Genomic DNA, 24,231 nt, shown 5'->3' with positions numbered 1-24,231 from the left:
CGGCTGATTGGGAGCTGCCCCATAAATTAACATTGGGACGAGTGCAATGTGTTTTATTGCGAATAGCACTCGTCTGTACTTCTCGCTAGTGTGACTCCGGCCTAACATTGGAGGTCGGGAAATGCTCCGTACGTATACTGTAGGCCAGGTTTCCTCAACTCCAGTCCTCAAGGCCCACCAACAGATCATGTTTTCAGGATTTCCTTAGTATTGCTCAGGTGATAATTGCTTCACTTGTGCAATACAAAGGAAATCCTGAAAACATGATCTGTTGGTGGGCCTTGAGGACTGGAGTTGGAGAACCCAGCTGTAGGCTAAGTGCACAGGCCCTAACTCCTGGTCAGAATGAGCTTAATAACTGATTCTTAGTTAACTCATTCTGCAGCAAACAAAAGACAGTGCAGCCCAAAGGTTATAAATGGAAAATGAGAATGAAGATGCTCCAGTGCTACTTTACACGTCCCTTCTTGTCCCTGCCATTTATTCCTTTGGGATAGTGTTGTGGTTCCTTATCCAGTTTTTTTTCCATAGGACAATCCTCCTTTTCTCCTTCCAGGCCAGTGTAGGCATCATGGGGGTCTGTAAACCCTCTTATAGAGATGGAAGACACTGCAACGGGGGCATTGTGTCACTCTGCTAGAATTTATAGTACAGTGTATAACAAATGGGCTATTACTTCCCAGACACGTAATGGCCTTTAACGGGAGACAGGACTACTACCCTGCCAGCACCTTCCTTCTCCGTAATATCACCAAAAAAATAAAATGTTCAGCATTACCTGGTGATAGATTCCTTTTAGGCTGGGGTCACACTTGCGAGAAACTCGCACAAGTCTCGCACGTCAATACCCAGCACTGCCTCTGGCACTCAGGAGCGGAGCAGTCAGCTGCATAGAAATACATGCAGCTGAACTCTCCAATCCGAGTGCTGGTGGCAGTATCAGGTATTGATGTGCGAGTTCCTCGCAACTCTGACCCCAGCCTTACATTACTTATGTCACTCTAGCATTGAAAATCATCTGTCAGTGATATCTCTTTAAATGTCAATATATACTTTTTATTTTGGCTTGGGAAACCCCAAAACAGCTACATATCTTCCGAGAAACCCTTGTCCATCAGCATAACATGACTTTTGATGCTTCTTGCTTACAAACCTACCTACCATTGTCATAGTTCGCAGCACTGATGCAGACTGATGTGTCCCCATGGTTACAGACTACAAACAGTGTGTAGTCCAATCTTAAAGTTATTACTCCTTCCTTCCGTCCCTTTCTTCCAGATATGAGGGAGGCTAAAAAAAAAAAAAAGGTATGACTGCAGGATCAGACTATAGACTATTTGTAGTCTGTAACCATGGAGATGCAAACAAAAATCAGTACTTTTTTTTTTTTTTTTAATCAGGGGTATCGGCAGTTTCCTTTTTCTTTACGTGCATTGAAGCAGCACAAAAAATAAATATTGGCAATGCGGAACAAATGCTCTAATGCCACCCATGATTGTTAGATGATCATATGAGATACAAGGTCGCTGATTAACCCCTTCCAACTGCCTACAATTTTATTTTTTGCAGTTTCATTTTTTCTTCCTGCTCTTCTTCCAAAAGCCATAACTGCTATATCTTACCATATAGCACGTTCACTCATCACTAGCCCTAAGCAATGTCTAAATGCCTCTAAACGACGCGTACAGGGAAAGGTGCTGCAGCCTGGGCGACCGCTGTACTGTATGTGTTCCATAATATGGATATTGGTCACATTTTATGAAAGGCAGAGACGGGTTCATCAAAGGAATGTTTTATTGTGGCCGCACGGGGCAGTGGATGTATACCACCTATATACAGTAACTGTTATATCCATCTTCTGGACGACAGCCTCCAAAACTGGAGCTGGTGCCGATGACCTCTAGGAGAGGGGAGCTGATCCTGGAGACGTTCTGCGTCACGTCACGTGAAATATTCCAGGCTGCTCTTGGCCCGTTCCATCTCATGTAGGAAACTGTAGAACTGCGGCAGCGTTAGCTCTAAAAGAAAAAAATAAAAGTTAAAAAAGTGATTTTTTTTTTCTTTTATATTCCCAGAGTAGAGTTAGAAGGGGATCCAGCAGTGTAAGATATCACAGATTGGGCAGAGTGCTCATAGTCCGTCCTGCCTGATCACTGAGTGCATAATCCTAATCTGCACAGATATCATCTGCCTTCTTTATGCCCAACAACATGGTGGCAGCCGAACGATAACCTCTCTCTGCTGCAGGCACATGCCAACGGCTGTGGCTTTACACACCATTGTCTGCGTAGGTCCCCATGTCATAGCATGTAACTAGTGAATCATTGCGTCCACACGGAGACTTTTTAAACTAGACACTGTAGGCCTGTGTCATATGCAATCATTTGCTTCTTAGGTCACATCCATCACTCATTCTTTTTGGAAAATTCCTAGCAAGTGTTAATGAGTATGACTTTTTTTTCCTTCCGTTTTTTTGCTGTTTACACCCACAGTCAGCAAAATACAGTATATGATATATAGAATTGATGCAAATTGATTAGCAGGACATAGTGTATCGGCCACGACAGGGATCTGTGGCCACTAGTGATGAGCGAAAATGCTTGGGGTAAGGTGTTATCAAGCATGCTTGGGTGCTAACCGAGTGTCTTCGGCATTCTAAAAATATATATATATATATATATATTCGATTCCCCGTCGCTGCATGTCTGATGGCTGTTCGACAGCAGCAACACATGCACGTATTGCCTAACAAACAGACAATCCATGTATGCGTTGTGGCTGTCGAACGGCCGCGAGACATGCAGCCGTGGGGACTCGAACATATTTTTCAAGCACGCCGAAGGCACTGTGTTAGCACCCGAGCATGGGGGATAACACTTTATCCAGGGACGTTCGCTCATCACTAGTGGCCACTGGATCCAGCTGTTACCTGACGGAATCCTGCAGCTCTTCTTTTCACTAGCCAGTCTGGCACCATGCTATTGTTGAGGCGTGACACGTTACATCACGCCAGGCCGGGTAATCCAAAGAAGGGCTGCAGATGGCATCACGTAAAAGGCGGTTCTCCAGGTCACTGTTCATCATAGATCACTGTCGTGGCCGATGGACTGGGTCATGTGAATCGGTTCGCACCACCAGTGGACAGGAGCGATGAATCCTAAAAACTCACCTACGTAGACAGGCTCCAACTGGTTTCCTTTTTTAACAATCATCTTTAACTGAAAAAAAAGAAAGCAACAACTACCATAAACTGAAGTGTAAAAGCGGGAATCCTGCCATAACGTACACAACGTAATACACAAAGACATAAACCTTGGCTAAGCCTTAAAGGGGTGATTCAGTCTGAAACGAAAAGTCTGCAGACTTGTGAATCCTCATATCGCGTGCGCCGTGCGGATTCTCTGGTGTCAGCGCCATGATCGGCTCTCACGTGACCACGAGTATGCAATATGCTTCCTCCCGGCCACAATCCGAGTAGACGGAAGCAGCCTCGCTCATTGCAAGTGAGAGGGGTCGGAAACAGTCTTACACCGGAGAATCCTCACAGCGTGCAGTGTGCGCGATGTGAGGAATCACAAGCCTGCAGTCTCAGAGTGACTGCAGACTTGTCGTTTAAGATCAGACCACCCTTTTAAAACAAAAACATGCATCTGCCATTAGGAGATTCAACTGCGTGGAGTTGTCACCCATAAAGATGGTGCCGTTTCTAAGTAAAGGCGTGTAGACCATGGTCTGCGAATGGTCAGTCAACTTCTGGCACCTATCCAGGTTTATACCCAGTCCAGAGAATGAAACTAATCTTTTCTCCACCTGCAGGAATATGGTTCCGGCTTTCTCCAGTTCGCTGCTTGCTGCCGTAACTGCAATAGAAAACAATGATCACTGCGCTGTTATATCGGTATACTCCGAGGATCAGACTAACACTCACCCCCGAACTTCCACTCCATGTCCACCAGCTGGTTAATACTGAGCGTCCGCCCAACCGCTAACCGCGTGAGTGCCGGGGCATCGCTGCTCCACTGCAACAATAGCATGACACCAAAACCTTACATTGTACAAGGAACAGAGAGGAATGGCCGTGCCGTCACATCACAGAAAAAGGTTTCCTTCATTTAGCACATTAAAGGCAGATCTTCATTTTACCAGTCAAATAGGGCTTGTGCTGCCTGTCCATGGACATAACAGAGGAAGAGGATACCCCATGAGGATCCTAGCTTAATGCAACCTTGTACTTCATGGTTCCTCATTTGTCTTGGAGGGAATCCGTCAGCAGGTTTTGCACCATAAACCAAGCTCATCTGTTAGCTCACTGTAATTTGGCTTTAATCAATACCATCTTTTTTGGAATCCTTTATTCCGTTCCAAAGTAAGCCATTATCCAATTTTTATGCAAATGAGGCTAAATTTCATGGAGCCTGGTACAGGACTTCCAGCTCTCCGTCCTCTTTCTATCTTTCCATGCTCGTTGCCATCCGAAGCCCCTTGACTGACAGCTGACTCTTGTCTGACTGACCTGCTTCCCACCTCTGAAATCTCATGGCGCTGTCATTTCCGGTGGCGGTGCATGCACCGTTTTGTCCTGATGACGCAGCTAGATTAGGACCTTGCATCTGTGAATGAGCCGCCTCCCCTCCGAGAATGTGACCAGTGCTGGAAGTGATGGCGCCTGTGCGAGACTACGGACTGCGGAGCAAGGGCACTCAGACAATAGTGACCTGTCAATCAGGCAGATCTGAATGGCGGCAGGCATGAGAGATTGACAGAGGACGGACAGCTGTCAGTGCAGAGCCAGGCCTGATGCACTTGTGCTTCATTTGCATGGAAATTGGATAAGGAATTACTATGGAAAGGAGGCAAGGATTTACTAAAAGAAGGTATAGATTTAATCTGACTATCCCTTGGGACCCTATTATACAGTCATATGTAAAAGTTTGGGCACCCCTATTAATGTTAACCTTTTTTCTTTATAACAATTTTGGTTTTTGCAACAGCTATTTCAGTTTCATATATCTAATAACTGATGGACTCAGTTATATTTCTGGATTCAAATGAGGTTTATTGTACTAACAGAAAATGTGCAATCTGCATTTAAACAAAATTTGACCAGTGCAAAAGTATGGGCACCCTTATCATTTTCTTGATTTGAACACTCCCAACTATTTTTTACTGACTTCCTGAAGCACTAAATTGGTTTTGTAACCTCATTGAGCTTTGAACTTCATAGCCAGGTGTATCAAATCATGAGAAAAGGTATTTCAAGTGGCCACTTGCAAGTAGTTCTCCTATTTGATTCTCCTATGAAGAGTGGCATCATGGGCTCCTCAAAACAACTCTCAAATGATCAGAAAACAAAGATTATTCAACATAGCTTTTCAGGGGAAGGATACAAAAAGTTGTCTCAGAGATTTAACCTGTCAGTTTCCACTGTGAGGAACATAGTAAGGAAATGGAAGAACACAGGTACAGTTCTTGTTAAGCCCAGAAGTGGCAGGCCAAGAAAAATATCAGAAAGGCAGAGAAGAAGAATGGTGAGAATAGTCAAGGACAATCCACAGACCACCTCCAAAGACCTGCAGCATCATCTTGCTGCAGATGGTGTCACTGTGCATCGGTCAACAATACAGCGCATGCATAACGCCTTTTTGTATGACCAAACAACTCAATCTTTGTTTCATCAGTCCACAGGACCTTCTTCCAAAATGTAACTGGCTTGTCCAAATGTGCTTTTGCATACCTCAGGCGACTCTGTTTGTGGCGTGCTTGCAGAAACGGCTTCTTTCGCATCACTCTCCCATACAGCTTCTCCTTGTGCAAAGTGCGCTGTATTGTTGACCGATGCACAGTGACACCATCTGCAGCAAGATGATGCTGCAGGTCTTTGGAAGTGGTCTGTGGATTGTCCTTGACTGTTCTCACCATTCTTCTTCTCTGCCTTTCTATTTTTCTTGGCCTGCCACTTCTGGGCTTAACAAGAACTGTACCTGTGTTCTTCCATTTCCTTACTATGTTCCTCACAGTGGAAACTGACAGGTTAAATCTCTGAGACAACTTTTGTATCCTTCCCCTGAAAAGCTATGTTGAATAATCTTTGTTTTCAGATCATTTGAGAGTTGTTTTGAGGAGCCCATGATGCCACTCTTCATAGGAGAATCAAATAGGAGAACTACTTGCAAGTGGCCACCTTAAATACCTTTTCTCATGATTTGATACACCTGGCTATGAAGTTCAAAGCTCAATGAGGTTACAAAACCAATTTAGTGCTTCAGGAAGTCAGTAAAAAGTAGTTAGGAGTGTTCAAATCAAGAAAATGATAAGGGTGCCCATACTTTTGCACCGGTCAAATTTTGTTTAAATGCAGATTGCACATTTTCTGTTAGTACAATAAACCTTATTTGAATCCAGAAATATAACTGAGTCCATCAGTTATTAGATATATGAAACTGAAATAGCTGTTGCAAAAACCAAAATTGTTATAAAGAAAAAAGGTTACATTAATAGGGGTGCCCAAACTTTTACATATGACTGTACATCTAAATCTAAAGCCTGACAGGTAGGGACAACTGAGGGTCTATTAGGGGGTGATAGCTTCCCCTTTTTTGCATATGGTTGTGTATTTCCTCTGAGATATTGACACACCTTACTATAACATTTGTCATTTGGAAATTTTTTCAACTATATTAAATTAAATGTTACATTTTAGGTTTTTTCTCGGGTTACGAATGATTAGTTCCCCGCACTACATTTTGTTTAGGTTTCTTTCTGAACACATCATGTGACAAGAACAAATTCTTTATAAATCGTTAGCATTTTAACACATTTTCTGATGTTAAAGTTTTGATTGTTGAGGATCAGGGTACGGTGACCACTGCTGAAAGGAAGAGGCAGAAGGGCTCAGCTGCGCACTGTCATGTCCGTTTGGTTTCGCTGGGGTTTCACCATAAAGCGGAGCGAGTAGTGTACAGTCAGAGAACGTCTGCACCCCATGAATCTGTATCCCACATGCTCACCTCTCCCAGGAAAGATGACCAATAACAGATGTGCACGTCGCCCCGCTGAGCACTTCTACCTTATCATGATCAGTGCGGGGTCTCAGCATCCTAATCCCCATCAACGACAGCTTCTGATGCCTTCAAAACAATCATTTTTTCTCACCTCTTTTGCAAAAAGCCTGGCCTTTTCTTCATCCAACCCTGCAGATTACAAAGCACACAGATTATGAATCCTATCAGGGCAAGCAGAAGAGCAGTAACTACTATCCTCACCCAGAACAAGCAGGTCAGACTGCAGGTCCTCCGACTTTAGACTCCTCCTCAGAGCACCTGGAAAAGTTCAAAAGACACTTTCTCTTCATGTTGACATAAAAACCATTTGCTGGGCACATAGGTTCAGTCTCGTAATGTCTGTCACAGGGTTGATCTGACAACATCTTGTTTCACAGTTAGAAGCAGAAGCGGGTGCTGCACTCACCACTCCCACAGCTTCACAGTTAGAAGCAGAAGCGGGCGCTGCACTCACCACTCCCACAGCTTCACAGTTAGAAGCAGAAGCGGGCGCTGCACTCACCACTCCCACAGCTTCACAGTTAGAAGCAGAAGCGGGTGCTGCACTCACCACTCCCACAGCTTCACAGTTAGAAGCAGAAGCGGGCGCTGCACTCACCACTCCCACAGCTTCACAGTTAGAAGCAGAAGCGGGTGCTGCACTCACCACTCCCACAGCTTCACAGTTAGAAGCAGAAGCGGGCGCTGCACTCACCACTCCCACAGCTTCACAGTTAGAAGCAGAAGCGGGCGCTGCACTCACCACTCCCACAGCTTCACAGTTAGAAGCAGAAGCGGGTGCTGCACTCACCACTCCCACAGCTTCACAGTTAGAAGCAGAAGCGGGTGCTGCACTCACCACTCCCACAGCTTCAGTTACAAGCAGAAGCGGGCTCTGCACTCACCACTCCCACAGCTTCACAGTTAGAAGCAGAAGCGGGTGCTGCACTCACAACTCCCACAGCTTCACAGTTAGAAGCAGAAGCGGGCTCTGCACTCACCACTCCCACAGCTTCACAGTTAGAAGCAGAAGCGGGCGCTGCACTCACCACTCACACAGCTTCACAGTTAGAAGCAGAAGCGGGCGCTGCACTCACCTCTCCCACAGCTTCACAGTTAGAAGCAGAAGCGGGAGCTGCACTCACCTCTCCCACAGCTTCACAGTTAGAAGCAGAAGCGGGCGCTGCACTAACCTCTCTCACAGCTTCACAGTTAGAAGCAGAAGCGGGCGCTGCACTCACCACACCCACAGCTTCACAGTTAGAAGCAGAAGCGGGTGCTGCACTCACCACTCCCACAGCTTCAGTTACAAGCAGAAGCGGGCTCTGCACTCACCACTCCCACAGCTTCACAGTTAGAAGCAGAAGCGGGTGCTGCACTCACAACTCCCACAGCTTCACAGTTAGAAGCAGAAGCGGGCTCTGCACTCACCACTCCCACAGCTTCACAGTTAGAAGCAAAAGCGGGCGCTGCACTCACCACTCCCACAGCTTCACAGTTAGAAGCAGAAGCGGGCGCTGCACTAACCTCTCTCACAGCTTCACAGTTAGAAGCAGAAGCGGGCGCTGCACTCACCACACCCACAGCTTCACAGTTAGAAGCAGACGCGGGCGCTGCACTCACCACTCCCACAGCTTCAGAGTTAGAAGAAGAAGTGGGCACTGCACTCCCACAGCTTCACAGTTAGAAGCAGAAGCGGGTGCTGCACTCACCACTCCCACAGCTTCACAGTTAGAAGCAGAAGCGGGTGCTGCACTCACCTCTCCCACAGCTTCACAGTTAGAAGAAGAAGCGGGCACTGCACTCACCACTCCCACAGCTTCACAGTTAGAAGAAGAAGCGGGCACTGCACTCCCACAGCTTCACAGTTAGAAGCAGAAGCGGGCGCTGCACTCACCACTCCCACAGCTTCACAGTTAGAAGCAGAAGCGGGTGCTGCACTCACCACTCCCACAGCTTCAGTTACAAGCAGAAGCGGGCTCTGCACTCACCACTCCCACAGCTTCACAGTTAGAAGCAGAAGCGGGTGCTGCACTCACAACTCCCACAGCTTCACAGTTAGAAGCAGAAGCGGGCTCTGCACTCACCACTCCCACAGCTTCACAGTTAGAAGCAGAAGCGGGCGCTGCACTCACCACTCACACAGCTTCACAGTTAGAAGCAGAAGCGGGCGCTGCACTCACCTCTCCCACAGCTTCACAGTTAGAAGCAGAAGCGGGCGCTGCACTCACCTCTCCCACAGCTTCACAGTTAGAAGCAGAAGCGGGCGCTGCACTAACCTCTCTCACAGCTTCACAGTTAGAAGCAGAAGCGGGCGCTGCACTCACCACACCCACAGCTTCACAGTTAGAAGCAGAAGCGGGTGCTGCACTCACCACTCCCACAGCTTCAGTTACAAGCAGAAGCGGGCTCTGCACTCACCACTCCCACAGCTTCACAGTTAGAAGCAGAAGCGGGTGCTGCACTCACAACTCCCACAGCTTCACAGTTAGAAGCAGAAGCGGGCTCTGCACTCACCACTCCCACAGCTTCACAGTTAGAAGCAAAAGCGGGCGCTGCACTCACCACTCCCACAGCTTCACAGTTAGAAGCAGAAGCGGGCGCTGCACTAACCTCTCTCACAGCTTCACAGTTAGAAGCAGACGCGGGCGCTGCACTCACCACTCCCACAGCTTCAGAGTTAGAAGAAGAAGCGGGCACTGCACTCCCACAGCTTCACAGTTAGAAGCAGAAGCGGGTGCTGCACTCACCACTCCCACAGCTTCACAGTTAGAAGCAGAAGCGGGTGCTGCACTCACCTCTCCCACAGCTTCACAGTTAGAAGAAGAAGCGGGCTCTGCACTCACCACTCCCACAGCTTCACAGTTAGAAGAAGAAGCGGGCACTGCACTCCCACAGCTTCACAGTTAGAAGCAGAAGCGGGCGCTGCACTCACCACTCCCACAGCTTCACAGTTAGAAGCAGAAGCGGGCTCTGCACTCACCACTCCCACAGCTTCACAGTTAGAAGCAGAAGCGGGCTCTGCACTCACCTCTCTCACAGCTTCACAGTTAGAAGAAGCGGGCACTGCACTCCCACAGCTTCACAGTTAGAAGCAGAAGCGGGCTCTGCACTCACCACTCCCACAGCTTCACAGTTAGAAGAAGAAGCGGGCACTGCACTCCCACAGCTTCACAGTTAGAAGCAGAAGCGGGCGCTGCACTCACCACTCCCACAGCTTCACAGTTAGAAGCAGAAGCGGGCTCTGCACTCACCACTCCCACAGCTTCACAGTTAGAAGCAGAAGCGGGCGCTGCACTCACCTCTCTCACAGCTTCACAGTTAGAAGCAGAAGCGGGCGCTGCACTCACCACTCCCACAGCTTCACAGTTAGAAGCAGAAGCGGGCGCTGCATTCACCTCTCTCACACACCATGGGTCCAAGACATCTTCATAGGAGGCATGGATGCCAGAAACTATATTAAGTAATTGCAGCGCTGCCTCCTGATAACATCTTGTTCCAAGAGGGGAGATGGATGCTGCAGTGAAGCAAGTGAAGCCCCAGCTTCCTGTGACGTCACGATTGAGACTCCTCTCAAATGTGACACCACATAAAGTACAGTAAAAGAAAAAACACATTAATTTATGGATTAAGTGGATAAGGAGACAAGCAGGTAATTGTATAATAAAGCAAATTACAATAAGTGATTAGGGTGTAAAAGACAGATGATTAGCAAAGACATTTTAGGTGCTGGACCACTTCTTTAACCCCAGGTTTCCAATAACACCAAGTGTACATCCCTTTAGCCTATATTCACACATTGCATTTTTGCAACAGTTTTTTTTTCAGCAGCCAAAAGGTGCTCTCTTGGCAGTAAAAATGTTGCGTTAAAAAATTCCTTTTTCAATATTTTCCCTGCGTTTCTTGCAGCAAATTACGTGTTAGTTTTGCTGACGCAAAAACTACAAAAAAAAAATAACTAAGCGTTTTTGCACTTTCATTACTTTCTATGGGTTAAAAAAAATGCTGCATAACAAAAACGCTAAAAGAACGGATTCAAGAAATGCTGCAGTTTTCTAACTCAGCCAGGAAAAAAAAACAAACAAGTGTGCGCATGAGATCTCTGAAATATCACCGCTTTTGGTAATTTGAATTAAAAAAAATTCAGGAATAATGCGATGTGTGAACATAGCCTTAGAGTGTTTTTTACAGCCAATTGCTGATTTGTGTCTTGGTGTCAGTGTGTTTTTCCTAATGTACCTGTGACCACATTGCCGTGGAAAAGGGCACTTCCCACTCCACAGGAGACAGCGAGCGCACACTTGTCTCATCCTCACCGTTCAGAACAAGCAGGACGCTCCTCACGATACTTTTTAAAGGGCCCAGGCTGATCCCGTTGTCTTTGGCAAAGTCTTCTAGCTGAGAAGTGAACTGGTCCGCCTGCAGGAAAATAAAGGAAAAGACCTGACCCCCAAAACAAGACAAGTGTGGGGAAGGGGCGCAGCTCAGGGATTGGACGGAAATTTACCTCTCTCTGTTCTTTAAGGAAAGAAAATATCGCCGAGCAGAGACGTGACACCTGCTGGAGAGAGGACCACAGACAGAGCATCAGCATAAAGGAAAGGGGTCTACAGCCGCTCCACCACCCAGATGTTACAGATGAGTGCCCCCACTGAAGAGGACGAGGAGCAGACCCCATCTAGGAGAAGCACAGAAGATACTGATCAGCCTCACTGCCTGTATGCACTCTGCTTTCTTGTCCGGTGTTTCCACAAAGGGTGAAATAATGATTTGTTATTCTGGATAGTGTCCTAATTACACCAGGCCCCTTACAGTCATCTGATAGAGGTAATAATAATAATCTTTATTATTTTATATAGCGCTAACATATTCCGCAGCGCTTTACATTTTTTACATACATTATCATCACTGTCCCCGAGGGGGCTCACAATCTAAGTTCCCTATCAGTATGTCTTTGGAAGTAAAAGTAAGTGCCCCCTCTCCCAATTCCATCTTACAGAAGGACACAAGACTGATTAAATATTTACTGACTGACAACAAGCAGAATAGTGAGTGCAGCTCTGGAGTATAATACAGGATGTAACTCAGGATCAGTACAGGATAAGTAATGTAATGTATGTACACAGTGACTGCACCAGCAGAATAGTGAGTGCAGCTCTGGAGTATAATACTGGATGTAACTCAGGATCAGTACAGGATAAGTAATGTATGTACACAACGTCTCCACCAGCCTAATAGTGAGTGCAGCTGTGGAGTATAATACAGGATGTAACTCAGGATCAGTACAGGATAAGTAATGTATGTACACAATGTCTCCACCAGCCTAATAGTGAGTGCAGCTCTGGAGTATAATACTGGATGTAACTCAGGATCAGTACAGGATAAGTAATGTAATGTATGTACACAGTGACTGCACCAGCAGAATAGTGAGTGCAGCTCTGGAGTATAATACAGGATGTAACTCAGGATCAGTACAGGATAAGTAATGTATGTACACAGTGACTGCACCAGCAGAATAGTGAGTGCAGCTCTGGAGTATAATACAGGATGTAACTCAGGATCAGTACAGGATAAGTAATGTAATGTATGTACACAGTGACTGCACTAGCAGAATAGTGAGTGCAGCTCTGGGGTATAATACAGGATGTAACTCAGGATCAGTACAGGATAAGTAATGTAATGTATGTACACAGTGACTGCACCAGCAGAATAGTGAGTGCAGCTCTGGAGTGTAACACAGGATGTAACTCAGGATCCGTGCAGGATAAGTAATGTAATGTATGTACACAGTGACTCCACCAGCAGAATCGTGAGTGCAGCTCTGGGGTATAATACAGGATGTAACTCAGGATCCGTGCAGGACAAGTAATGTAATGTATGTACACAGTGACTCCGCCAGCAGAATAGTGAGTGCAGCTCTGGATTATAATACAGGATGTAACTCAGGATCAGTACAGGATAAGTAATGTAATGTATGTACACAGTGACTGCACTAGCAGAATAGTGAGTGCAGCTCTGGAGTATAATACAGGATGCAACTCAGGATCAGTAATGTATGTACAAAGTGACTGCACAAGCAGAATAGTGAGTGCAGCTCTGGAGTATAATACAGGATGTAACTCAGGATCAGTACAGGAAAAGTAATGTAATATATGTACACAGTGACTCCACCAGCAGAATAGAGAGTGCAGCTCTGGAGTATAATACAGGATGTAACTCAGGATCAGTACAGGATAAGTAATGTAATGTATGTACTCAGTGACTGCACCAGCAGAATAGTGAGTGTAGCTCTGGGGTATAATACAGGATGTAACTCAGGGTCAGTACAGGATAAGTAATGTATGTACACAGTGACCCCACCAGCAGAATAGTGAGTGCAGCTCTGGAGTATAATACAGGATGTAACTCAGGATCAGTACAGGATAAGTAATGTAATATATGTACACAGTGACCCCACCAGCAGAATAGTGAGTGCAGCTCTGGGGTATAATACAGGATGTAACTCAGGATCAGTACAGGATAAGTAATGTAATGTATGTACACAGTGACTGCACCAGCAGAATAGTGAGTGTAGCTCTGGGGTATAATACAGGATGTAACTCTGGATCAGTACAGGATAAGTAATGTAATGTATGTACACAGTGACTCCACCAGCAGAATAGTGAGTGCAGCTCTTCAGTATAATACAGGATGTAACTCAGGATCAGTACAGGATAAGTAATGTATGTACACAGTGACTCCACCAGCAGAATAGTGAGTGCAGCTCTTCAGTATAATACAGGATGTAACTCAGGATCAGTACAGGATAAGTAATGTATGTACACAGTGACTCCACCAGCAGAATAGTGAGTGCAGCTCTGGTGTATAATACAGGATGTAACTCAGGATCAGTACAGGATAAGTAATGTAATGTATGTACACAGTGACTCAACCAGTAGAATAGTGAGTGTAGCTCTGGGGTATAATACAGGATGTAACTCAGGATCAGTACAGGATAAGTAATGTAATGTATGTACACAGTGACTGCACCAGCAGAATAGTGAGTGCAGCTCTGGAATATAATACAGGATGTTACTCAGGATCAGTACAGGATAAGTAATGCAATGTATGTACACAGTGACTCCACCAGCAGAAAAGTGAGTGCAGCTCTGGAGTATAATACAGGATGTAACTCAGGATCAGTACAGGATAAGTAATGTAATGTATGTCACAGTGACTGCACCAGCAGAATAGTGAGTGCAGCTCTGGAGTATAATACTGGATGTAACTCAGGATCAGTACAGGATAAGTAATGTAATGTATGTACACAGTGACTGCACCAGCAGAATAGTGAGTACAGCTCTGGAGTATAATACAGGATGTAACTCAGGATCAGTACAGGATAAGTAATGTAATGTATGTACACAGTGACTGCACCAGCAGAATAGTGAGTGCAGCTCTGGAGTATAATACAGGATGTAACTCAGGATCAGTACAGGATAAGTAATGTAATGTATGTACACAGTGACTGCACTAGCAGAATAGTGAGTGCAGCTCTGGGGTATAATACAGGATGTAACTCAGGATCAGTACAGGATAAGTAATGTAATGTATGTACACAGTGACTGCACCAGCAGAATAGTGAGTGCAGCTCTGGAGTGTAACACAGGATGTAACTCAGGATCCGTGCAGGATAAGTAATGTAATGTATGTACACAGTGACTCCACCAGCAGAATAGTGAGTGCAGCTCTGGGGTATAATACAGGATGTAACTCAGGATCCGTGCAGGACAAGTAATGTAATGTATGTACACAGTGACTCCACCAGCAGAATAGTGAGTGCAGCTCTGGAGTATAATACAGGATGTAACTCAGGATCAGTACAGGATAAGTAATGTAATGTATGTACACAGTGACTGCACAAGCAGAATAGTGAGTGCAGCTCTGGAGTCTAATATACAGTCATGGCCATACTTTTGAGAATGACACAAATATTATATTTTCACATGATCTGCTGGCCTCTGGTTTTTGTGTGTTTGTCAGATGTTTTTATCACATACAGAAATATAATTGCAATCATATTATGAGTAACAAAAGGTTATATTGACAGTTAGAATGAGTTAATGCAGCCAGTCAATATTTGCAGTGTTGACCCTTCTTCTTCAGGACCTCAGCAATTCTCCCTGGCATGCTCTCAATCAACTTCTGGATTAAATCCTGACTGATAGCTGTCCATTCTTGCAAAATCAATGCTTTTATTTTGTCTGAATTTGAAGGTTTTTGTTTGTCCACCCGTCTCTTGATGATTGACCACAAGTTCTCAATGGGATTAAGATCTGGGGAGTTTCCAGGCCATGGTCCCAAAATCTCTATGTTTTGTTCCCTGAGCCATTTAGTTATCACCTTTGCTTTATGGCAAGGTGCTCCATCATGTTGAAAAAGGCATTGTTGATCGCCAAACTGCCCTTGGACGGTTGAGAGAAGTTGCTCTTGGAGGACATTCTGGTACCATTCTTTATTCATGGCTGTGTTTTTAGGCAAGACTGAGAGAGAGCCCATTCCCTTGGCTGAGAAGCAACCCCACACATGAATGGTTTCAGGATGCTTGACAGTTGGCATGAGACAAGACTGGTGGTAGCGCTCACCTGGTCTTCTCCGAATAAGCCGTTTTCCAGATGTCCCAAACAATCGAAAAGGGGATTCATCAGATAAAATGACTTTACCCCAGTCCTCAGCAGTCCACTCCCTGTACCTCTTGCAGAATATCAGTCTGTCCATGATGTTTTTCCTGGAGAGAAGTGGCTTCTTTGCTGCCCTCCTTGAGACCAGGCCTTGCTCCAAGAGTCTCCGCCTCACAGTGCGTGCAGATGCACTCACACCTGCCTGCTGCCATTCTTGAGCAAGCTCTGCACTGCTGGTAGCCCGATCCCGCAGCTGAAACACTTTTAAGAGACGGTCCTGGCGCTTGCTGGTCTTTCTTGGGTGCCCTGGAGCCTTTTTGGCAACAAGGGAACCTCTCTCCTTGAAGTTCTTGATGATGCGATAGATTGCTGACTGAGGTGCAATCTTTCTAGCTGCGATACTCTTCCCTGTTAGGCCATTTTTGTGCAGTGCAATGATGACTGCACGTGTTTCTTTAGAGATAACCATGGTTAACAGAAGAGAAACAATGATGCCAAGCACCAGCCTCCTTTTAAAGTGTCCAGTGGTGTCATTCTTACTTAATCATGACAGATTGATCTCCAGCCCTGTCCTCATCAACACTCACACCTGTGTTAATGGAGCAATCACTGAAACGATGTTAGGCTGGTTTCACATTCGCGCTTTTTAAGCGCACGCACGGCTGGGGGTAGCTCCGCCCCCGAGCCGGCTCTCTGCCCGGCGTGCCCGCCCCTTCCTTGTAGCGCCGCCTCCTAGCGCACAGTGGCGCCTGCGATCGGCGCACCCTATCTTTAGCATAGGGTGCGCAGATCGTGCGCAGGCCGTGCGCTGGTTGCGCTTTGACCTGCGCTGCGCACTTTTGACGGTGCGCCGTGCGCGCCAAAATCCGAAAAGTTTGATTTTGGCGCGCACGGCGCACCGTCAAAAGTGCGCAGCGCAGGTCAAAGCGCAACTAGCGCACGGCCTGCGCACGATCTGCGCACCCTATGCTAAAGATAGGGTGCGCCGATCGCAGGCGCCGCTGTGCGCTAGGAGGCGGCGCTACAAGGAAGGGGCGGGCACGCCGGGCAGAGAGCCGGCTCGGGGGCGGAGCTACCCCCGGCCGTGCGTGCGCTTAAAAAGCGCGAATGTGAAACCAGCCTTAGCTGGTCCTTTTAAGGCAGGGCTGCAATGATGCTGAAATGTGTTTTGGGGGATAAAGTTCATTTTCTAGGCAAATATTGACTTTGCAAGTAATTGCTGTTACGCTGATCACTCTTTATAACATTCTGGAGTATATGCAAATTGCCATTAGAAAAAAATGAAGCAGTAGACTTTGTAAAAATTAATATTTGTGTCATTCTCAAAACTTTTGGCCATGACTGTAGGATGTAACTCAGGATCAGTACATGATAAGTAATGTAATGTATGTATACAGTGACTCCACCAGCAGAATAGTGAGTGCAGCTCTGGAGTATAATACAGGATGTAACTCAGGATCAGTACAGGATAAGTAAGGGTACCGTTACACCTAGCGACTCACCAGCGATATGATGCGGTCAGGATCGCTGGTGCATCGCTAGGTGGTCGCTAGTGAGCTGCCACACAGGCAGATCTCACTAGCGACATCGCTGGGGACGGGGATCGCTACTTACCTGTCAGACGCAGCGATCCTGACGTCCTCCCGCCCGGCTCCACGCGTCGCTCGTCGTCACAGCAGGAAGCGCCGCAGGAAGTGACCGACGAGGAATGATCTAGGAGCTTCTCGCGCGATCAGCGATGAGCAGCGGGGGAGCCGGTCGGAGGTAAGTATCACATGCAGCGATATCGCTAGCAATATCGCTGCTACGTCACAAAATCGGTGACTTTATAGCGATATTGCTAGCGATATCGCAGTGTGTAATGGGGGCTTAATGTAATGTATGCACACAGTGACTTCACCTGCAGAATAGTGAGTGCAGCTCTGTGGTATAATACAGGATGTAACTCATGAGCAGTACAGGATAAGTAATGTAATGTATGCACGCAGTGACTTCACCAGCAGAATAGTGAGTGCAGCTCTGGGGTATAATACAGGATGTAACTTAGGAGCCGTACAGGATAAGTAATGTAATGTATGTACACAGTGACTCCGCCAGCAGAATAGTGAGTGCAGCTCTGGAGTATAATACAGGATGTAACTCAGGATCAGTACAGGATAAGTAATGTAATGTATGTACACAGTGACTGCACCAGCAGAATAGTGAGTGCAGCTCTGGAGTATAATACAGGATGTAACTCAGGATCAGTACAGGATCAGTAATGTAATGTATGTACACAGTGACTCCACCAGCAGAAAAGTGAGTGCAGCTCTGGAGTATAATACAGGATGTAACTCAGGGTCAGTACAGGATAAGTAATGTAATGTATGTACACAGTGACCCCACCAGCAGAATAGTGAGTGCAGCTCTTGGGTATAATACAGGATGTAACTCAGGATCAGTACAGGATAAGTAATGTAATGTATGTACACAGTGACTGCACCAGCAGAATAGTGAGTGTAGCTCTGGGGTATAATACAGGATGTAACTCTGGATCAGTACAGGATAAGTAATGTAATGTATGTACACAGTGACTCCACCAGCAGAATAGTGAGTGCAGCTCTTCAGTATAATACAGGATGTAACTCAGGATCAGTACAGGATAAGTAATGTAATGTATGTACACAGTGATAATAGTGAGTGCAGCTCTGGGGTATAATACAGGGTGTAACTCAGGATCAGTACAGGATAAGTAATGTAATGTATGTACACAGTGACTCCACCAGCAGAATAGTGAGTGCAGCTCTGGAGGATAATACAGGATGTAACTCTGGATCAGTACAGGATAAGTAATGTAATGTATGTACACAGTGATAATAGTGAGTGCAGCTCTGGGGTATAATACAGGGTGTAACTCAGGATCAGTACAGGATAAGTAATGTAATGTACACTCACTGGCCACTTTATTAGGTACACCATGCTAGTAACGGGTTGGACCCCCTTTTGCCTTCAGAACTGCCTCAATTCTTCGTGGCAGAGATTCAACAAGGTGCTGGAAGCATTCCTCAGAGATTTTGGACCATATTGACATGATGGCATCACACAGTTGGCGCAGATTTGTCGGCTGCACATCCCTGATGCGAATCTCCCGTTCCACCACATCCCAAAGATGCTCTATTGGATTGAGATCTGGTGACTGAGGAGGCCATTTGAGTACAGTGAACTCATTGTCATGTTCAAGAAACCAATCTGAGATGATTCGAGCTTTATGACATGGCGCATTATCCTGCTGAAAGTAGCCATCAGATGCCTGTTCTTAGCTGAGAGGAGTGGTACCCAGTGTGGTCTTCTGCTGCTGTAGCCCATCTGCCTCAAAGTTCGACGCACTGTGCGTTCAGAGATGCTCTTCTGCCTACCTTGGTTGTAACGGGTGGCAATTTGAGTCACTGTTGCCTTTCTATCAGCTCGAACCAGTATGCCCATTCTCCTCTGACCTCTGGCATCAACAAGGCATTTCCGGCCACAGAACTGCCGCTCACTGGATTTTTTTTCTTTTTCGGACCATTCTCTGTAAACCCTAGAGATGGTTGTGCGTGAAAATCCCAGTAGATCAGCAGTTTCTGAAATACTCAGACCAGCCCTTCTGGCACCAACAATCATGCCACGTTCAAAGGCACTCAAATCACCTTTCTTCCCCATACTGATGCTCGGTTTGAACGGCAGGAGATTGTCTTGACCATGTCTACATGCCTAAATGCACTGAGTTGCCGCCATGTGATTGGCTGATTAGAAATTAAGTCTTAACACACAGTTGGACAGGTGTACCTAATAAAGTGGCCAGTGAGTGTATGTACACAGTGACTCCACCAGCAGAATAGTGAGTGCAGCTCTGGAGGATAATACAGGATGTAACTCAGGATCAGTACAGGATAAGTAATGTAATGTATGCACGCAGTGACTTCACCAGCAGAATAGTGAGTGCAGCTCTGGGGTATAATACAGGATGTAACTTAGGAGCCGTACAGGATAAGTAATGTAATGTATGTACACAGTGACTCCGCCAGCAGAATAGTGAGTGCAGCTCTGGATTATAATACAGGATGTAACTCAGGATCAGTACAGGATAAGTAATGTAATGTATGTACACAGTGACTGCACTAGCAGAATAGTGAGTGCAGCTCTGGAGTATAATACAGGATGCAACTCAGGATCAGTAATGTATGTACACAGAGACTGCACAAGCAGAATAGTGAGTGCAGCTCTGGAGTATAATACAGGATGTAACTCAGGATCAGTACAGGATAAGTAATGTAATATATGTACACAGTGACTGCACTAGCAGAATAGTGAGTGCAGCTCTGGAGTATAATACAGGATGCAACTCAGGATCAGTAATGTATGTACACAGAGACTGCACAAGCAGAATAGTGAGTGCAGCTCTGGAGTATAATACAGGGTGTAACTCAGGATCAGTACAGGATAAGTAATGTAATGTATGTACACAGTGACCCACCAGCAGAATAGTGAGTGCAGCTCTGGGGTATAATACAGGATGTAACTCAGGATCAGTACAGGATAAGTAATGTAATGTATGTACACAGTGACTGCACCAGCAGAATAGTGAGTGTAGCTCTGGGGTATAATACAGGATGTAACTCTGGATCAGTACAGGATAAGTAATGTTATGTATGTACACAGTGACTCCACCAGCAGAATAGTGAGTGCAGCTCTTCAGTATAATACAGGATGTAACTCAGGATCAGTACAGGATAAGTAATGTATGTACACAGTGACTCCACCAGCAGAATAGTGAGTGCAGCTCTGGTGTATAATACAGGATGTAACTCAGGATCAGTACAGGATAAGTAATGCAATGTATGTACACAGTGATTCCACCAGCAGAAAAGTGAGTGCAGCTCTGGAGTATAATACAGGATGTAACTCAGGATCAGTACAGGATAAGTAATGTAATGTATGTACACAGTGACTGCACCAGCAGAATAGTGAGTGCAGCTCTGGAGTATAATACAGGATGTAACTCAGGATCAGTAATGTAATGTATGTACACAGTGACTCCACCAGCAGAATAGTGAGTGCAGCTCTGGAGTATAATACAGGATGTAACTCAGGATCAGTACAGGATAAGTAATGTAATGTATGTACACAGTGATAATAGTGAGTGCAGCTCTGGGGTATAATACAGGGTGTAACTCAGGATCAGTACAGGATAAGTAATGTAATGTATGTACACAGTGACTCCACCAGCAGAATAGTGAGTGCAGCTCTGGAGGATAATACAGGATGTAACTCTGGATCAGTACAGGATAAGTAATGTATGTACACAGTGATAATAGTGAGTGCAGCTCTGGGGTATAATACAGGGTGTAACTCAGGATCAGTACAGGATAAGTAATGTAATGTATGTACACAGTGACTCCACCAGCAGAATAGTGAGTGCAGCTCTGGAGTATAATACAGGATGTAACTCAGGATCAGTACAGGATAAGTAATGTAATGTATGTACACAGTGACTGCACCAGCAGAATAGTGAGTGCAGCTCTGGAGTATAATACAGGGTGTAACTCAGGATCAGTACAGGATAAGTAATGTAATGTATGCACGCAGTGACTTCACCAGCAGAATAGTGAGTGCAGCTCTGGGGTATAATACAGGATGTAACTTAGGAGCCGTACAGGATAAGTAATGTAATGTATGTACACAGTGACTCCGCCAGCAGAATAGTGAGTGCAGCTCTGGATTATAATACAGGATGTAACTCAGGATCAGTACAGGATAAGTAATGTAAGGTATGTACACAGTGACTGCACTAGCAGAATAGTGAGTGCAGCTCTGGAGTATAATACAGGATGCAACTCAGGATCAGTAATGTATGTACACAGAGACTGCACAAGCAGAATAGTGAGTGCAGCTCTGGAGTATAATACAGGATGTAACTCAGGATCAGTACAGGAAAAGTAATGTAATATATGTACACAGTGACTCCACCAGCAGAATAGAGAGTGCAGCTCTGGAGTATAATACAGGATGTAACTCAGGATCAGTACAGGATAAGTAATGTAATGTATGTACTCAGTGACTGCACCAGCAGAATAGTGAGTGTAGCTCTGGGGTATAATACAGGATGTAACTCAGGGTCAGTACAGGATAAGTAATGTAATGTATGTACACAGTGACCCCACCAGCAGAATAGTGAGTGCAGCTCTGGAGTATAATACAGGATGTAACTCAGGATCAGTACAGGATAAGTAATGTAATATATGTACACAGTGACCCCACCAGCAGAATAGTGAGTGCAGCTCTGGGGTATAATACAGGATGTAACTCAGGATCAGTACAGGATAAGTAATGTAATGTATGTACACAGTGACTGCACCAGCAGAATAGTGAGTGTAGCTCTGGGGTATAATACAGGATGTAACTCTGGATCAGTACAGGATAAGTAATGTTATGTATGTACACAGTGACTCCACCAGCAGAATAGTGAGTGCAGCTCTTCAGTATAATACAGGATGTAACTCAGGATCAGTACAGGATAAGTAATGTATGTACACTGTGACTCCACCAGCAGAATAGTGAGTGCAGCTCTTCAGTATAATACAGGATGTAACTCAGGATCAGTACAGGATAAGTAATGTATGTACACAGTGACTCCACCAGCAGAATAGTGAGTGCAGCTCTGGTGTATAATACAGGATGTAACTCAGGATCAGTACAGGATAAGTAATGCAATGTATGTACACAGTGACTCCACCAGCAGAAAAGTGAGTGCAGCTCTGGAGTATAATACAGGATGTAACTCAGGATCAGTACAGGATAAGTAATGTAATGTATGTACACAGTGACTGCACCAGCAGAATAGTGAGTGCAGCTCTGGAGTATAATACAGGATGTAACTCAGGATCAGTACAGGATCAGTAATGTAATGTATGTACACAGTGACTCCACCAGCAGAATAGTGAGTGCAGCTCTGGAGTATAATACAGGATGTAACTCAGGATCAGTACAGGATAAGTAATGTAATGTATGTACACAGTGATAATAGTGAGTGCAGCTCTGGAGTATAATACAGGGTGTAACTCAGGATCAGTACAGGATACATAATGCATGTCTAATGCAGATTTCCACCACTCTGAAGTCCCTGTGGCTCCAGTCTCTCTGCTCTTACCTCCTCGGACAGCTGCCTCATATTCTGTATGTCAGAAGCCACAGAGTCCGGCATAGGAACCGCAGAGCAGCGAAGCGCCATGATACCGGAGAGCGAGCGCCTCCCCTGATCAGTGATGATCACACATCATGTGACCTTCAGACAGTCAGACACTAGAGGGCGCCGCAAGCATGCGTCTGCAGTCCCCGGATGAGCAGTGAGAGCCGGAAAGTGTCGCTGCATGGTTGGGTCCTCCACGTTTTTGGTGGGTTTGTCCTTTCCTGTATCACTGCATGTCCATGAGTAATGTTATTGTAGAGATATTAATGCTCCTGTGGTGATAAAAAAAAGCCGAGTATTGTTACACCTGGTGGGGTCATCTATAACCTGAAAGTGTATTATCACTTCATACACACACAAAGGTGCAAAGAGAGCAATAATACCTGTGCATTAAATATATACGTGCCCACAAAAAGACTAACACCGGGCGATTTAGTTTTTTCTTGTTCTTCCTGTATAAGTTTTTTCAAACATTTCTGTCCACAGCGGTGCCAAGGTTTGTTGTAGCTTTGAATGACGGCGATCATTTTACCCTGCCGTGTGCTAAAACAGGAAAAAAATCCAGCGGATCTGAAATGGTGGAAACAATGCAATTGTGCCGTTGTTTTTTGTTTTTACGTCATTGATTGCGCCTTGGGAACCTGATTTTCCAGCTCAGTGTGATTACAGCAAGATTGCATTTTCATAAATTTGCATAAACTTGCATAAATTTAGTTGTTTTTTTTTAATTTAAGCGCGTAGAAAACAAATATGAATTTTTGCAAGAAAAAAATAAAAAATGTGTTTTCCGCCGCCATTATCTAAGACCCATAATGTTTTTATATTTATATCATGTTTTTTAGGATAATGTGGTGCCCGACAAAAAATCAGAATTCTGTCGTTTTTATTTTATTTTATTTTTTTAAGATGTTTACTGTACTGGTAATAAATTTTATATTTTGATAGACAAGTTCATATATGTGACGATACCCGATTTGTTTATTTTTAACATTTATTTATTTGAAAAAAGATAGTGATTAGAACGTTGTTTTTTTTTTACATTTTACATTTTTAAAAGCTTTTTATTTTTAACTCTTGAACCTGCAGTCATCTGATATTGCAGTATAGGTCACATTCACTCTATCAGTATTTCACATCAGTGTTTGTAAGCCAAATCCAGGAGTGGGTGATAAATATGGAAGTGGTGACGTGTTTCTTTCGTACTTTTTCCACTCCTGACTTTGGCTTACAAATACTGAGGTAAAATACTGAACGTGTGAACGCGGCCTTATAGTGTAATTCACAGTTTTCAATGAAGCTCAGCCCCTGGAGTACCAAGATGGCAGGC

At 45.1% G+C, this 24,231-nt stretch overlaps 1 protein-coding gene across 2 annotated transcripts; it reads right to left on the bottom strand.

Annotated features, from left to right (window-relative positions):
• Positions 1–1,776: 1,776 nt before the first annotated feature.
• On the bottom strand, positions 1,777–23,050 carry COMMD7 (COMM domain containing 7). Of its 2 annotated transcripts, none has more exons than XM_073580710.1 (9): positions 22,866–23,050; positions 11,548–11,598; positions 11,357–11,459; positions 7,263–7,319; positions 7,153–7,190; positions 3,929–4,019; positions 3,811–3,860; positions 3,170–3,218; positions 1,777–2,018 (listed from the first exon to the last, which is right to left on the bottom strand). In XM_073580710.1, exons 1-9 carry the CDS (start codon positions 22,944–22,946, stop codon positions 1,942–1,944), a joined length of 597 nt encoding a protein of 198 aa, XP_073436811.1. In that variant the 5' UTR covers positions 22,947–23,050; the 3' UTR covers positions 1,777–1,941. The 2 variants fall into 2 exon arrangements, with proteins under 2 accessions (XP_073436811.1, XP_073436810.1); XM_073580709.1 differs by having other exon boundaries at positions 11,548–11,601; positions 22,866–23,043.
• Positions 23,051–24,231: the final 1,181 nt, after the last annotated feature.

This window comes from Dendrobates tinctorius, unplaced genomic scaffold, assembly GCF_039654945.1.
Source record: "Dendrobates tinctorius isolate UK_male_01 unplaced genomic scaffold, ASM3965494v1 ptg000065l, whole genome shotgun sequence".
Taxonomy (NCBI): domain Eukaryota; kingdom Metazoa; phylum Chordata; class Amphibia; order Anura; family Dendrobatidae; genus Dendrobates; species Dendrobates tinctorius.
The sequence above is the reverse complement of the archived record's forward strand: the minus strand, read 5'-3'. Positions and strand labels throughout refer to the sequence as shown.